The sequence below is a fragment of the Sceloporus undulatus genome, chromosome 2 (assembly GCF_019175285.1).
Source record: "Sceloporus undulatus isolate JIND9_A2432 ecotype Alabama chromosome 2, SceUnd_v1.1, whole genome shotgun sequence".
Lineage (NCBI taxonomy): Eukaryota > Metazoa > Chordata > Lepidosauria > Squamata > Phrynosomatidae > Sceloporus > Sceloporus undulatus.
Genome location: NC_056523.1, coordinates 50278212 through 50293294, shown reverse-complemented (window position 1 = coordinate 50293294; position 15083 = coordinate 50278212). Strand labels below are relative to the sequence as shown.

Sequence of the window (15083 nt, the reverse complement as noted above, 5' to 3'; positions counted from 1 at the left end):
AGAACATCTGGGCAGCAGCTATTGAGGGTCCCAGGGGCAAGATTAGCCTCCACATCGAGGAGGACGTTTACCATCTCGGCCCCGACCCTCTGGAACACGCTGCCCATAGAGCTCCGCTCGGCCACCTCCCTGGCCCAGTTCAGGAAGGATTTAAAGACCTTCCTGTTCCAGTTAGCATTCCCTGACACAAGTTCCAACTAGTCTCCCCCCCTCTGACAGCAGTGGCAAGCTGGCCAGAGTGGGTTTTAATGTGGGTTTAATTGTACTTTTATTGTATTTGTAGTTTGTGATTGTTTGATATGCTGTACACCGCCCTGATTGTAAGAAGGGCGGTATAAAAATAAAACTATTATTATTATTATTATTATTATTATTATTATTATTATTAGTTTGTTTATGGGCTGTGGTGGTTCATATGGGATGTGGTGGTTCAAGTGGTTAAGACACTGACTCTGTTAATTGCAAGATAGGCAGGCTGGCAGTTTGAGCCCTGGGTGCCACATGATGGGGTGAGCTCCCATCACTAGTCCCAGCTTCTGCCAACCTAGCAGTTTGAAAGCATTCAAGTGCAAATAGATAAATAGATACCACTCTGGTGGGAAGGTAAACAGTGTTCTGTGCAATCATGCTGGCCACATGATCACAGAGTGCTTGGTAAGGTGAGGAAGGCAACTTGCCCTCTCGACCCTTGCCCATCATGGCTGGCCGTCCAGGGGGGGGATGCATTGATGAGATTCCTCACGGATATCATCGGTGCATCCTTCAGGGAAGGACATGTTCCATCTTGTTTAAAGGAAGCGGCGGTTAGGCCACTCCTGAAAAAACCTTCCCTAGACCCCCTGGATATGAAGAATTATAGGCCGGTGTCATTGCTGCCATTTTTGAGCAAGGTGATCGAGAGGGCGGTTGCCCTTCAGCTCCAAGCTGTCTTGGATGAAACCGATTATCTAGACCCATTTCAAACTGGCTTTAGGACAGGCTTTGGGGTTGAGACTGCCATGGTTGCCTTGACCGACGATCTGCGTCTGAGCATTGACAAGGGGAGTGTGACCCTGTTGGTGCTCTTAGACCTCTCAGCGGCTTTTGATACTATAGATCACGGCATCCTCTTGGACCGCCTGAGGGGGTTAGGTATCGGGGGCACTGCTCTGCAGTGGTTCAGGTCCTTCCTCTCGGGCAGGTCTCAAAGGGTGCTACTCGGGGACTGTAGCTCCAGTAAGAGGTACCTCACTTGTGGGGTTCCTCAGGGGGGCTATTTTGTCCCCGATGTTATTTAACATCTATATGAAGCCGCTGGGTGAGATAATACGGAGTCATGGTGCTGGGTGTTATCAGTACGCTGATGACACCCAAATCTATTTCTCTGTATCTCGTTCGTCGGCCTCAAATTCCGATGGCATCTCTTCTCTCAATGAATGTCTTCAGGCGGTAATGGGCTGGATGAGGAAAAACAGATTGAAACTGAATCCAGACAAGACGGAGGTGCTCATGGTAGCGGCCTCGAAACCAAGAATTGGGTTGCAACCTCCAGTCCTGGATGGGGTCACACTCTCCTCCAGCGACTGTGTTTGCAGTCTGGGGATGCTCCTTGACTCGTCGCTCCTGATGACAAATCAGGTAAATGCGACGGTCAGGAGTGCCTGTTATCAGCTTCGGCTGATACGCCAGCTGCGCCCTTTTCTGGAAGTAAGGGATCTCGAGACGGTTGTGCACGCGCTGGTAACCTCATGCCTTGACTTCTGTAATGCACTCTACATGGGGCTACCCCTGTGCTTGACTCGGAAATTACAGCTGGTTCAAAATATGGCAGCCAGGCTTGTGTCAGGAACATCTAGGAGGGACCACATTACTCCGGTTTTGAGGTCCCTCCACTGGCTGCCTATCAGCTTCTGGGCCCAGTACAAGGTGTTGGTTATCACCTTTAAAGCCCTAAATGGCTTGGGTCCAAGCTATCTTAGGGACCGCCTCCTCCCGTACAATCCTCCTCGCGCTCTCCGGTCCTCTGGGAGGAACTTACTACAGCCTCTAAAATCTAGGCTTGCGGCGACCTCCCAGAGGGCGTTCTCTGCTGTCGCCCCCAAACTCTGGAACGACCTGCCGGATGAGATCCGTCAGATAACATCATTAGACAGCTTTAAAAAAGCGGTCAAGACGAATCTCTTCTGGCAGGCCTTTCCAGATTAACCATCCCGGCCCAGGTTCCTGATTCCCTCATTCCTCCCGTGGCCCCATCTTAGTGATGGTTGAGGATCAACAGAGGGATATCAGGGGTTTTAGTTTTTAATTGTTGTTTTTATGCATTGACATTGTGTTTTAATATGTTACACTGTTTAATACTGTCTTAAGGGGGGGGAGGGATAAAGTGTTTTTAATTGTCATATTTTATATTTTACTGTTGTTAACCGCCCGGATTGGTTTGCCAGAGGGCGGTATACAAATTATTATTATTATTATTATTATAGAGTAGTCTGACAACACCGGCTCTTCGGCTTAGTAATGTAGATGAGCATTGCCCTCTGTGGTCAGACACGATTTGATAACCTTGTCAACGGGAAATACCTTTACCTTACCTTAATAGTTTGTTCTCCTCTTGTGCTTGAACTTCAGGCGCTGACAAATTTTATGATGCCATTGAAGATATGATTGGTTACAGGCCTGGTCCCTGGATGAAATGGAGCTGGATTCTAATTACACCAATTCTCTGTGTGGTGAGTATTGAAACTTCGGACCTGAAGAGACAGGCCAAAATAAAGCTGCTTTGGGATCTCTTTGCTGTTTAAATGACACATGCACCTTAAGAGGCCAGAAGCTGCTCCAAAGCTGTGTTCCAGTCCTTAGGACAGGAGTGTGGCTTTGGCATGGCTTCAGGCCTCTTAGGACGCTTGCATCATTTAAATAGCATACCTCCAAAGAGACCCGAAACAGCTTTATTTTGGCTTGTCTGTTCAGGCCCATATTGGCTAAAATGTGGTTAAGCATCTTCCCATACATTGCAGCAAAAGGCAGGATACATATTTCTGGAAAAAAAAAAAACGTTTTCACTTTCTTCGTTTTGTCATTGGAGATCTGTAAGCAGTTAAAATCCATAGGATGCTATTACAGTACCAGCATTTTAAGGTGAACTACAAATGTGCATACTTACTGAGAGACAAACCACACTAAACACAATAGTTCTGAGTAAGCATGCATTAGAGTAAATGGCCTGTTACACAACACAGCACTGCGTTTTTGGTAGGTGAAAACAAATCAGCAGTGTTATGAATATATAAAGGCTAAATTCTTCTGAATATCATAAGTGTTTACACTGGCTACAAAAATAACACCTTTTTAAAAACTTGGATGGAAAAATGATCTGGAGAATAAAATTGGAAAAAGTTATGTACTGTTTACAACAGAATTCTTTAGAGAGCTCTAGGCTCACACAGTAAAGAAATGATGCTGCACTGTATGGATATGTAAATGCTCATCTGTGGCAGTATAGCTCCAGGGACACAGAAATTGGTAAGAGGCAGATGCTTACAGAAACAGAAAAAATGTAATGGTTGTAGTCTGTTCAGTCGTAGGCCTCCAACAAACATGGCAGTTTGCTCAGTTGTAAAACTTCTGCATAAGGAGGTGCAGAAAACAGTGACTCAGACTTTTAAAAAGGAGGGGGGTGGCATCCTGTTAGGCAGTTGCATCTTTGTAAATTAACTTACAGTCATAGAAAGTGAAATAGTTTCATTACACAGCATTTGTATTTTCAGGAGGGGAACAGAAATATAGCTGTATACTTGTGACCATTCTGCAAGCAGAGCTACCGTAGTGTCATTGGGGACATATTGTGCATATTGGAGCATCTTGCACAATGCCTTGTCATGAAGCGGGGCCTCTCTGTGTGCAGTGGGACACCATGCAGGATGCCCTGATACAAACTGTCACAGTTTACTAAAAGGGTTGTATATAATGACTGAGACATAGATACATCATTATAAAGTTACTTAGCCTCTTATGCCAGATCCTAAGCATATATTTTTCAACATAGGGATAAGGAGGCAAAAATTTGTCAGAAGCTGAAATGCTGGTTAAATTAGCTGCTGCTAAGTGTGTACTTGGTAACCTATGCTACCATGAATGTATTACTGCAAAAGAGGTGCCTCCTTGTACAACAGCTCTTGCCATGGATTGACAACAACAGCCAAAGGACCTATGGGTGTAGCTCACACTCCTTCCATTTATCCACTGAGAAAGAGCAATTGGGTGCATCCTGGCTCCTCTTGCACGCTGGGAGAAGTGGCAGCGTTACAATGGGGACAGAGGCTCTTCTTTCTTCCCCCGATGTACAAGGGCAACCAGACCATGCCCAGGTGCACCCCCTTAGTGAATCTGGCTGGGACCATGGAGCTGCATCAGCAATGTCTTTGGCTCTTGGTTCACTCATCGGGAAGAAATAGGGAAGAAGGAACCATTGCTGCCACCAATCCAGACACTGAGGCAACTATGCTAGTGGAGGCTTAACGCCCTGCCATCATGCTTATTAGATTTTGGCCACTATCTTCAGTTTCTTTCTGCCTCTGTAAATCTATGCAGAAATTCACAACTCTTACAACATGTCTTGAATCTACCTCTTCTTGTTTTCTTTATTGGCACAGGGGTGCTTTATCTTTTCTTTGGCCAAGTATACACCACTGACCTACAACAAAGTGTACATCTATCCTGAGTGGGCAATCGGCCTGGGCTGGATTCTTGCCCTTTCTTCTATGATCTGCATCCCACTTGTTATGGTTGTCCGCATTTTACAGTCAGATGGCTCTCTCATTGAGGTAAATACTATGTAGTATGGAAACCAGTAAAATCAAACATTGCCCTGCACAGGTGACTTTCACTGCAGCTGTCTTCCTGGTCTCCTTTTCACTGCTTTGCTATATATCTAGAGGTTCTTCTAGTATACACCACCAGAAATCTTGTACTTGTAACAGTGATTTCATAGTCATTCATTTCATCATAGGTGGCCATTGCATAAGCACTTATATGTTTCCCATAATGTTCCTCAGTGCCTAAAACTGGGCGTAGTTGAGTTTCTTTGTTTAAAAAAACCAAATTCAGTGTAGTTAAAATGTTTGTCATTTAGTAATATTTAAATTTTAGAGAAGAGTGCTAGTGCATATTAAGTCTACTAGTTGGAAAGCTACTATAAGTTAGAGATCCTTGTGAGCAAACACAAGTTGGTTTCAAATCAGCAGATTTTTTAGCAAACATTGCAAACTACATGGGTATAAAGCCATCTACCCCCAAGTGCATCTTTGCAGATCTGTACCTCCTTGGAACCAAATATCCAGGGAGATATCTCTTAATTTTCCTCCATATATTTGAATGCTTGTTGAGCAGCTGTAGCAAGTCAGTTTAGGTGATGCTTAGAGGTTGAAAATGTTAGTTTGTGACTACAGTTCCCAGCCCCCGCCTGGTCCTGCCGCCGATTGCCGCTGGAGCCTTTGGCCTATCAGGAGGAGGCGGGCAAGGGGGGGCAAGTGGCAGGCAAGGGGAACAAGTGGCGGGCAAGGGGGGCAGTTGGTCTATAGAAGCCTCCAAAACATGCATTTATATTAACATTTTTTAAAAATCAGCAAAAAATTTTACGTGTCCTCCATTTTAAAAAAAATGTGTCCTCCATTTGAAAATTTTGTCCTCCATTTGGTCTGGTTTATTTATTAATTATTTAATTTTTTTTTTTGGCTTCGGCCCCCCAGTTGTCTGAGGGACAGCAACCCGGCCCCTGGCTCAAAAATGTTGCCTACCCCTGTGTGGATGTTTGAATCAATAAAGAATCTGTGGATACGGAGAGCTGATTAGCTGGAATTTAGCAGCTACCTCTGATCCTGGAATTAGTCTATATCCCATCATGACTGGTAACCAGTGAAAACTTTATCCTCCACAAATTTTTATAATCTCCATTTAAAGCTTCCCCAGACTAATGGGTATTGCCACAACTTGAGACAGTGAATTCTTTGGTTTAATTATGCTATTTATAAAGTGCTATTCATTCATTCATTCATTCATTCATTCAGTTTTTATACCTTGCTCTTTCAAGAGTAGCTTACAAATTGTTAATTAAGCAGTTCCCTACCCTCAGGCTTACAATCTAAAAAATACATGACACAAAAGGAGAAGGGAATGGCATTGGGGAAGGGGTTCAAATCCAGTGGTTCTTCTATGGTGGAGCTTTGCCAGCCCCTTTCTCTCCCTTTGTGGCCAGGATGATGGCAGTTGGAATGGAGGGAGGGTCCTTCTTCTGTTTCTGGGGTAGGCATGATAGAGCTTTGCCTAGCCTTACTTCATTTTATCTGTCATTATTCTCCTGTATTTCAGCTTCACTGGGTGGCCAAAGTCCTAATTTACTTGTACCACAGATTACTATAGAAGTGTTCCAGAATTGATAAGATTTACATAGAAACATTCCAATATATGTGATCCCTTTCTGGACAGTTCCTCACATGGAATCTGCTTCTATCACAACTGTGACACAAGAATTTTTCATGTTTGCTGTGACCATGAGATCTTTCTCTTGACTAGTTACTACTTAGTCTAAATATGATTTAAATTAGGATTATTTTCCCCAATATGATGTACAAGTACAAAACTATTGTGTGTTTTGTTCTAATTTTCATGTATCCTTTTCTCCTTAGAGGGTGAAGGCTGTGGCTGCCCCTCGTGAGATAAGTGAGTGGGGCAGAGAAACAGAGATTGTTACTCCATTCTGCCCTTCTAGTGTGACCAACGGTGATCTCATCAAGCCAACTCATATCATCGTGGAGACAATGATGTGAGCTCTCTCTCTCTATGAGAGGAACCGCCTGCTTTAAAACTGCCGTTTACTAACCATAGAAATCTCTCATAGGACCAGGTTTACAGAGCTTTATATTTGCACTAGGATTTATTTTTATTTCTCACAGAGAACGTTATTTTTTGTGTGTGTTTTGGTTTTTATTTTTTAATACTTTGTAAAGTAAATCACAGCAGATGCCTCTCACTCTAATTAAGAGGCAGAGCTATCATATCAAATTAGGCACACTGCAGGAATTTATAGTTTTCCCCACACAACATATCTAACTAACTCCTACTCATAACACCACCTTACCACTTGAGTTGATTTTTCTCACCAGCAGTATAATACAGGCCACAGTCCTATATGTACACTTATTTGAGAATCTGCCCCTGAACCCAGTGGGACTTACTTCTGAGTAAAAAGGTATAGGATTCAACAGACACATGCATATATGAATATATGCATGTACAAGTTTCAGATTTCTTTAGGTGCTGGTGTGGTTGGGAACAGGGTAAAATAAAAACTTTAAAAAGCAACTCTCTCATTGGAGAAATTTGCTTTTTAAAAAAAAGAAAAAGAAAAATGCATATATTATTAGAAGAAACTGGTTTTCAAAGGTATAGCACTATTTTCCTCTGGTTGAAATGAGGAGAATTTAAACAGGAAAGGGTACATGCTTTTTTGTTTGCTATGATTTGTGTGTATAATTGGAAAAGCTGCAATATGGGTTAGGGATTGGGAGCAGTTAGGAACCAAGGGAACAATGCAAGCAACAGCCATCTCTAGAGAACAGTTCTTACACAAACAACATGTAAAAATGTGGCAGAATCGTTCTGGCTTGTGAGATATGTAGCCAGGTAAGATCTCCTCAAGGGAGGCTCTGCTTCTTCTTACATCAAAGGACTTCTCTCCTTAGTCATTCAACTAGATTTTGTATCTGATACCACAAGACTGGCATCTTGTTAGTAATATGCACAAGCATAAGTCCACTTTATGCTTGTGTATGTTTTTTTTTTCCTGGTCAATGTAGAAGTTAGTATTCTCTTTCTCCACAATATCCAAAGCCCCACCAGGACTCACAGCAGAGTTATGATAGCCTCATCCCCATGGCCGTTCTGTTATCGCTGCAGAACAGAGGGAATCAGAGAAGTATCTGGCTATGGGAACGTAGCCAGAAGCAGACCAATTACATGACCCACTGATACCTCCTGAAGATCTCAGTGGAAGGTATGTTCCGTCTGCATCTGATTATGGCAACAAAGACAGATGGTTATCTGATCCCCTTCTGCTTTTCACCAGCAATGGGGATTATCACAGTGCAATTGTGAATCCTGGGCAGAATTCTCACACTACATGTAGGATCTTTGCTGACAAGTGTATATGTAGATGTCTGAAAAAGCCCTGAGTACAGCTGGCTTACTCTTTAAGTTGACATCACAGAAGGGTTTCTCTGTGAAATCAGCATATCCCTGAACCCTTCTTACTGTATGCAGAGACATGAGAGTGACTTGAGTCAAGAACACAATGTGGGAATTGGCTTATTTGTAAAAGGCTGTATTTGAGAAATTAACTGGTTTTCACTTGATTTTCTTTGACTTTTAGGCTGGGGTCAAAGTAGGTAGATACTGCAAAAGTGCTGTATAATTCAAAGTTCTGTTTTAAATCACAAATTTGCCGAAATTTATCATTTATCAGGACACAAAAAGGAGTGTTGGGCCTGTACCGTAAAAGTCAGTTAAGTCAGATATTGATCAAAACCGACACAGAAGCAGAAGCTGTTAAAGACAAAGTGCTGAAGGACAACACGTGAGAGACAAGGAGTATAGAAACATAGATTGCAGTCTTCACAGGCATAAGCAGAGCCATCATTTCCTGATTAATACTGAGATGAGGAAGTGCAAGGAGTTGAAGTAAGCTACAAAGGCATTTTGGTTTGGATGAGGCACGAAACACCTGGACAAGATTTTCATCAATAGTCTAAATTTTAAAAGCTTTCCCACTTCTAAATAATAATTTTCTTCTGGAAAATTTAAATTTGGACAACCTGTGTTTTCTTTTTTATTATCCTCAATTTTCTATGTTGGATAAAGGCTTTAGCCTTTCATATGGGCATTGATCTTGGGATATGCTTCTCCCCATTTAAGTGAGTATTGGCACCAAATGGACATGGTCAGGATTATAAACCAGAAGTGGAAGCAAAGCCTTTATCTGTGCTATTACTCCCTGGTTAACCTGTCAGTGACAGATACTGTAGTTTAAACTGGAACCAAACCAGTATTTGAAAACATTCCTAAATGTATTTTAAGAAACCAACAATTACTTTAATAAATAACATGTCTTCTATGCTTTCAGTGGCCACTGCATGTTAGTTACATACAAGCTTGCTAAATTATGTTAGTTTTTACATAGCGTGGAAATAGTGTTAAATAAAAAGGACCAAAGCACAGCTATTTGCAAGTGTCTTGTATACAGATACATACATTTATATAGTGAGTGGAGTCTGTGATATATTTTATATGAAGGAATTAAACTTTCAATATACACCAGTGGCAGAGATCAGGGTGCTTTCTTTTTCCACTAACCAACCAACTGTGAGCTCAAAATCAAACACTTCCAAGATGATGATTATCATCAAATCCCAGCCCAGTAGCAAATCTTGCTGAATTATGGTTAATGAAAAGGTTAACTCTGGATAAGTAAGGACTTCAAGGGAAAGCTACTGTTTTCCATTAATTTTGTGAGGTGTGGAGGGCATCTGTAATCCAAACTCTTAATGCATTCTGAAGCAGGGCTCCAGTTTAAGTTAATGAAGCATAGCCAAATCAGACTTGGCAATCATTCATACGACTGAGATGCAACAAAGTCAGTTCAGAAGCTGATATTAACTGTTAATTTCCCTAACTTCCTCAGTGCATTTTGCACTAAAGATGCTGCAATATTTTGTTGAATGAAGAAAGGAATTAAAGAATCTAAGAACAGCTGCTAAGCCAAATGCAAATGTCAATCCAGGGGGGATATTGTAAACTAGCTTTCCTCAGTCTTGTCCATCCTGGCTGTGAATGATGAGAGCTGTGTTCTACCAAATCTAGAATGTACCAGGGTAGGAAAGGCTGCTCCAAGTAAACAGTACGGGAAGATAAACCAACCAGAGACTCAGTCCTGTACCTTTAGAGCTCCAGCTAAGAAAGCAGTGCCCAAGTAGGACCAGCCCTATTGTTAGGCAGAGTGAGGCAGCCAAATCAGGTGACAGATACCAGGGGCAGTAACAACAGACACACAACCATTACACTTTGTAGGAGGACAGAGCTGTACATGCTGCAGAGCCTGTCCTGCGCCCCCTAAATTAGTCTGCTGTCTTCTGCTGCAAAGGAGGATGATAACCCATCTTCATAGATGAAATATAATTCAGCTGCCAATCCATTTCACTTCTGTAAGTAAAATGAGATGGGTGCCATGTTGCCTCAGACAGCTCATTTTAAAGTTAAGTTGTGCCATTAGAATCTGTTGCTTCCATGCTGACGTGAAAGGGTGTTGTGGTCATGTACATAGTGATCTTAAGAAGTATTCTGGCTAGTTAGCTTAATGTGTGTGGGGTGGGGGCGGGGGTGTAAAGCCTGGATCCCCTTGTCATTTAACATGAGCCCCTGTCAGTCATCCCTAGGTTTTTCTTGTTTGTTTTAACAAGCACACATTCACATCACAAAATATCTGAAAAATAGAATGTGGTAACTCTTGAATGTCTACAGAAGATTCTGCCAAATTAAAGGGCAATGGGTGGGGGTGGGTTTGTGGGGGGCAGGTTGGGGTGGGATGGGAAAACTGTAAACAACTGTTTGTATTTTCTACTTATTTATGATTGCAAAGAGACTGATTTTTTTTCTAATTTACTTTGTAGAAATTTGTGGCCTATTTTATCTGTCATTTGTAACTAAGAAGTTAAATATTCAGTATTGTGACTAACTGTTGGTGAAATGGTTTGGGTATGGGGAGATATTGTTTGGGGGGGGATGTGAGAGAGTTGTAGTAACCTAAATGTTTATTCAAAGAAATAATTGCATGTCCAAAAAGAGTGGGGTGATGGGGAGAGAATGTGAACATAATTTTAATGGTTGGCGGTTTCAGAAAAGTGTCATGTTCCCTAAACTGTGTTCTGCATTTGGTTGAAATCAAATAATGTTAAGAAAGCAACTGGGAACAAATGCTGATGTCCATTGAAAATCATTTGGGCATACATATATCCTTAGCCAGCATTTTCAGATCTAGCTCTGACAGAAGCAGTTTACATTGTTTTACAGAAACTTATATCCTTCTCTTAATCAAATTTCAAAAAATGTCAACATTCATTCATTCTTAGCCGTGGTCTCACTGGATCATCAATTACAAGTATATATATTATTTAGAATTATATATATTATTTCTCATCACAAAAAATCTTTGTTCTTGAATCTAGTCCAAACAAATCCACAAGTCAGAATACAAACTGAGAGAACGGTTTCCTATTTGAAATGGAACAGCTAAGCTGCTTTCAGTGCAGATCTGCAGAAATGGATAGAGAATAGATAGCTCCCAGACAGGTAGTCTGTCAACACTGATGGAAGAAAACTGGGAGCATGATTTGCTTAAAGAATAATATTTTGGTTTACATGGGGAAGCTAGTCATGTTTGCCTTGAACATGAACATTACATTCAGCATTGGCCTGCGTAGCATAGTATTTGTACTCCCAAAATTTAATCAAGAAAAAATTTTAAAGCAGCAAGAGAAATGCTTTGTCTTGCATTGCCTTTCCATTTGCTAGTCAAAAGGAAACTGAACAGGTATGCAGTTCTCTTGCTTTACTTGGGAAAACATTAATTCATAGGTTTGAATTAAGACCCATTTTCCTTCTACCTAATTTAAGCATGCGGCTGCTACTGGCTATAGATTATAAACCACAGTGGATTTCCATGTGGCTGATGAAACTGTACTTAGCAGAAGATCACACATTTCAAAGACAATCACATTCTAACTAAAGAATAATAGTGATCAATCCAGGATCAAATGTAGGTTTTCTTCTCTATGAGAGAAAGTAGAAGAAAAAATCTTTTGAAACTATGGAAACTCAATTACCATGAATTACTTGATTTTCCCAGGAATCATATACTGTAGTCCCATAAAATAAAGACTGGGTTAATCATCCCTTATGAGATACCAAATCCAGACACCACCACCCCCATCAGTTGGCCAAATATGCAGTTCAGACAGTGTCTAAATCTTCCTAAATTTGTCCAGAGTACAGCCTTGGGCAGAATTCAGAGCATAGTATGTAGATTAAGGATCACTGACCACCAGTGGACAACAAGGGTTTGAATGCCAATAGGACATGACCTCAGTAGTCGTATATTGATCTGTTGCATCTGGAGTACTAATCCTTTCGCAGGAGGCATGAAATTGTACAACCGCATATCTGGTTTACACTTTTTTTGTGTGTTTTCCACCTGCCTCTGTCGAACTCCCCTATTCCCCTTTAAAAACAACTACTGATAGCTTAGTCTGCAATTCAGTTAAGCCAAAGTATTGTGACTTCAGCTACTTCTGCCTCACTAAGTCCAGTGGCACTAAATCTGCACAAATCCAGACCTTGTAGCACAATAGAGATGCAAAGCAGACCATTGGTTATCCCTTTGTACTTTATGGAACAGGAGGAGTACAAAAAACATACCCATGTGACATGCAGGTCTTTGTAAGAAAATAAAACATGACCATTCACTGTAAATGGCTCCACTTTAAAAATGGAAATTCTGCAGACACAATGCTATCTATATCTATTTACAGCTAGATCTGAAAATAAACAAGTTTTATTTTAAAAATCAGAACAAACATGTAGCATCTTTCTAGAACAGAATGTGGCAAAGCAAAACCCATTCTCTCCCTTGTCCTAAAAGCATATATGTTTACATTTCCCATTTCCAAAATATACAGACCTCTATCTCCTTAGTAGAGGCTTGATTCAAAGATGCTGCCCATCACACAGACCTGCTCTTAAACATACATACTTGCAAGTAAGACACACCAAGTTAAGTGGGATGTGCTTTCTAGTATATATGTTTAGGATTGCAGCCTGAATCTTGTTTATCTGGGGATGGAGATTATGGAACCAAATGAAAGTCTGAGATAGTTCATCAATCTCTCCCTCCCATCCACCCCCAGGCAAGGCAGTACAATGCTCTGATACCTTCACTGTTGTAATAAAACACTGTTGTGTTGCTGTATTGTGCTGTTGCAGTTGTGAAAGGAATGCAATTCCAGGAGCTTTGTGGTTGTAAAATAAGACAGAGAACCTCTTTATTCTACTGAAAACATTGTTGAGCAGTTTTGAATTTTTATTTAAATTCATACTTGTGACTACTGACTGTAACAGGTAGCCACATGGATTTTAGAAGATTTTAAAAGGATTTGTCCTTTTAAAATTAATTTTTAAAATAATTTTTTTAAAAAATACATTTTAAACCGGTTTATCATCCTTACTGTTCCAAAATGGAATATTTGTATAGGAATAAGAATTTGGAGTGAACTTAAGCCCTGAAAATTAGGTTTTTTGTGTGTATACAGTAAATGTTTGTACTTTGCAGTTTTATCTGTTTTGCTTTTTAGATAAAGAAAATGTATATTTTAAGTCATCTTTTTGCTTTTTTAGATGAGTTTGTAATCATCGCAAACAAAAAAATAAAAAAAAATGTTTCCTTTATAAAGTCAACAAATCTTTGTCATGTCTTACCTGTTGTACCTTCATTTAAACATCATATACATGACTAAAGAAAAGCTTTGGCTCCCTTCCATGGTGTCACTGATGAATTTCCATAATTTACAGATTAGATGTTTGCCTCACTTCTTCACTTTAACAAGATAAGTCCCCTTGCTCCCAACTTGCTCACCTGTTATAATGTGGTCCTGTTTATAAAACCAAGGCCCAGAAATCTTGGATGGAAGCATAACCCCAAGTTACAGATCTGTAACTGATCTGTGTTCGTAAACAGTACAGTGGTACCCCGGGATACGAATGCGCCGCGTTACGAAATTTCCGGGTTACGAAAAAAATCCATTGAAAAAAACTGTTCCGGGTTATGAAGGTTATTTCGGGTTACGAAAAATTTTTTGGTGCTTTTCGGCGCTTTTTCGCACGAAATCGCGGCTTTCGCTATTAGCGCCTATGGCTTTTTCGGCTTACGAAGATTTTTGGGTTACGAACGCGGCGGCGGAACGAATTAAATTCGTAACCCGGGGTACCACTGTATGTAGTCATTGTCATGGCACTATCGCCACTTTATCAGGTTGGGGGGAGGGGATCAAGCCAAGTTACAGAAATGTAGTATCATCACCATGGTCCTAACTTAAAATATAGTCTGTAGAGTTCAGCAGAACATTCATCCAAGTATGTGTGCGCATGATAGGAATATAGGAAGAATCTTGTTAGAATCATAGAGTTGGAAGAGACCATCGGGCCATCCAGTTCAACTCCCTGTCCTGCAGGAACACTAATCAAAGAACCCCCAACAAATGGTCATTTGGCCTCTGTTTAAAGACCTCCAAAGAAGGAGATTCCATCAGACTCTAAGGCAGTATATTTCAACAGCTCTGACTGTTGGGAAGTTCCTCCTGAGATTTAGATGGAATCTCTTTTCCTGTAGTTTGAATCCATTGCTCCTTGATCTAGTCTCTGGAACCATGGAAAACAAGCTTCTTCCCTCTTCAGTATGACATCCCTTCAAAAACATGACCGACATGCCCCCTCTTAACTTTCTTTTGATCAGGGTCCCTAAGCTCCCCCATGGCTCCCAGATCTTTCACCATTTTGGTTGACCTCTAGACATGCTTCAGCTTATCAACATCCTTCTTGAATTGAGATGGACACAGTATTCCAGTTGAGGCACCATCAAAGCAGAATAGAGTGGTATTATCACTTCCCTCGATCTAGACCAGGGGTAGGCAACCTGCGGCCCATGGGCCGGATGCGGCCCGGCAAGGCCTTGGGACCGGCCCCAGCCCAGTCTTGCCGCCGATTGCTGCCGGGGCCTTTGGGGGGCAATTGTCTATAGAAGCCTCAGAAACATGCATTTATATTAACATTTTTTAAAAAATCAGCAATTTTTTTCACATGTCCTCCATTTTTTTTAAAAAAAGTGTCTTCCATTTGAAAATTTTGTCCTACATTTGCCCTGGTTTATTTATATATTTAAATTTTTAAAATTTTTTAATTTTTAATTTTTTTGCTTCGGCCCCCCAGTTGTCTGAGGGACAGCAACC

At 41.1% G+C, this 15083-nt stretch overlaps 1 protein-coding gene across 1 annotated transcript in view; it reads left to right on the top strand.

Moving 5' to 3' along the window:
* SLC6A6 (solute carrier family 6 member 6) overlaps positions 1–13540 on the top strand; it is a 77345-nt gene extending 63805 nt beyond the window's left edge. The window contains 3 exon segments of the mRNA XM_042450997.1: positions 2608–2708; positions 4632–4802; positions 6663–13540. Of these exon segments, the coding sequence (XP_042306931.1) occupies positions 2608–2708; positions 4632–4802; positions 6663–6803 (413 nt within the window). The 3' untranslated portion in view covers positions 6804–13540.
* Positions 13541–15083: the final 1543 nt, after the last annotated feature.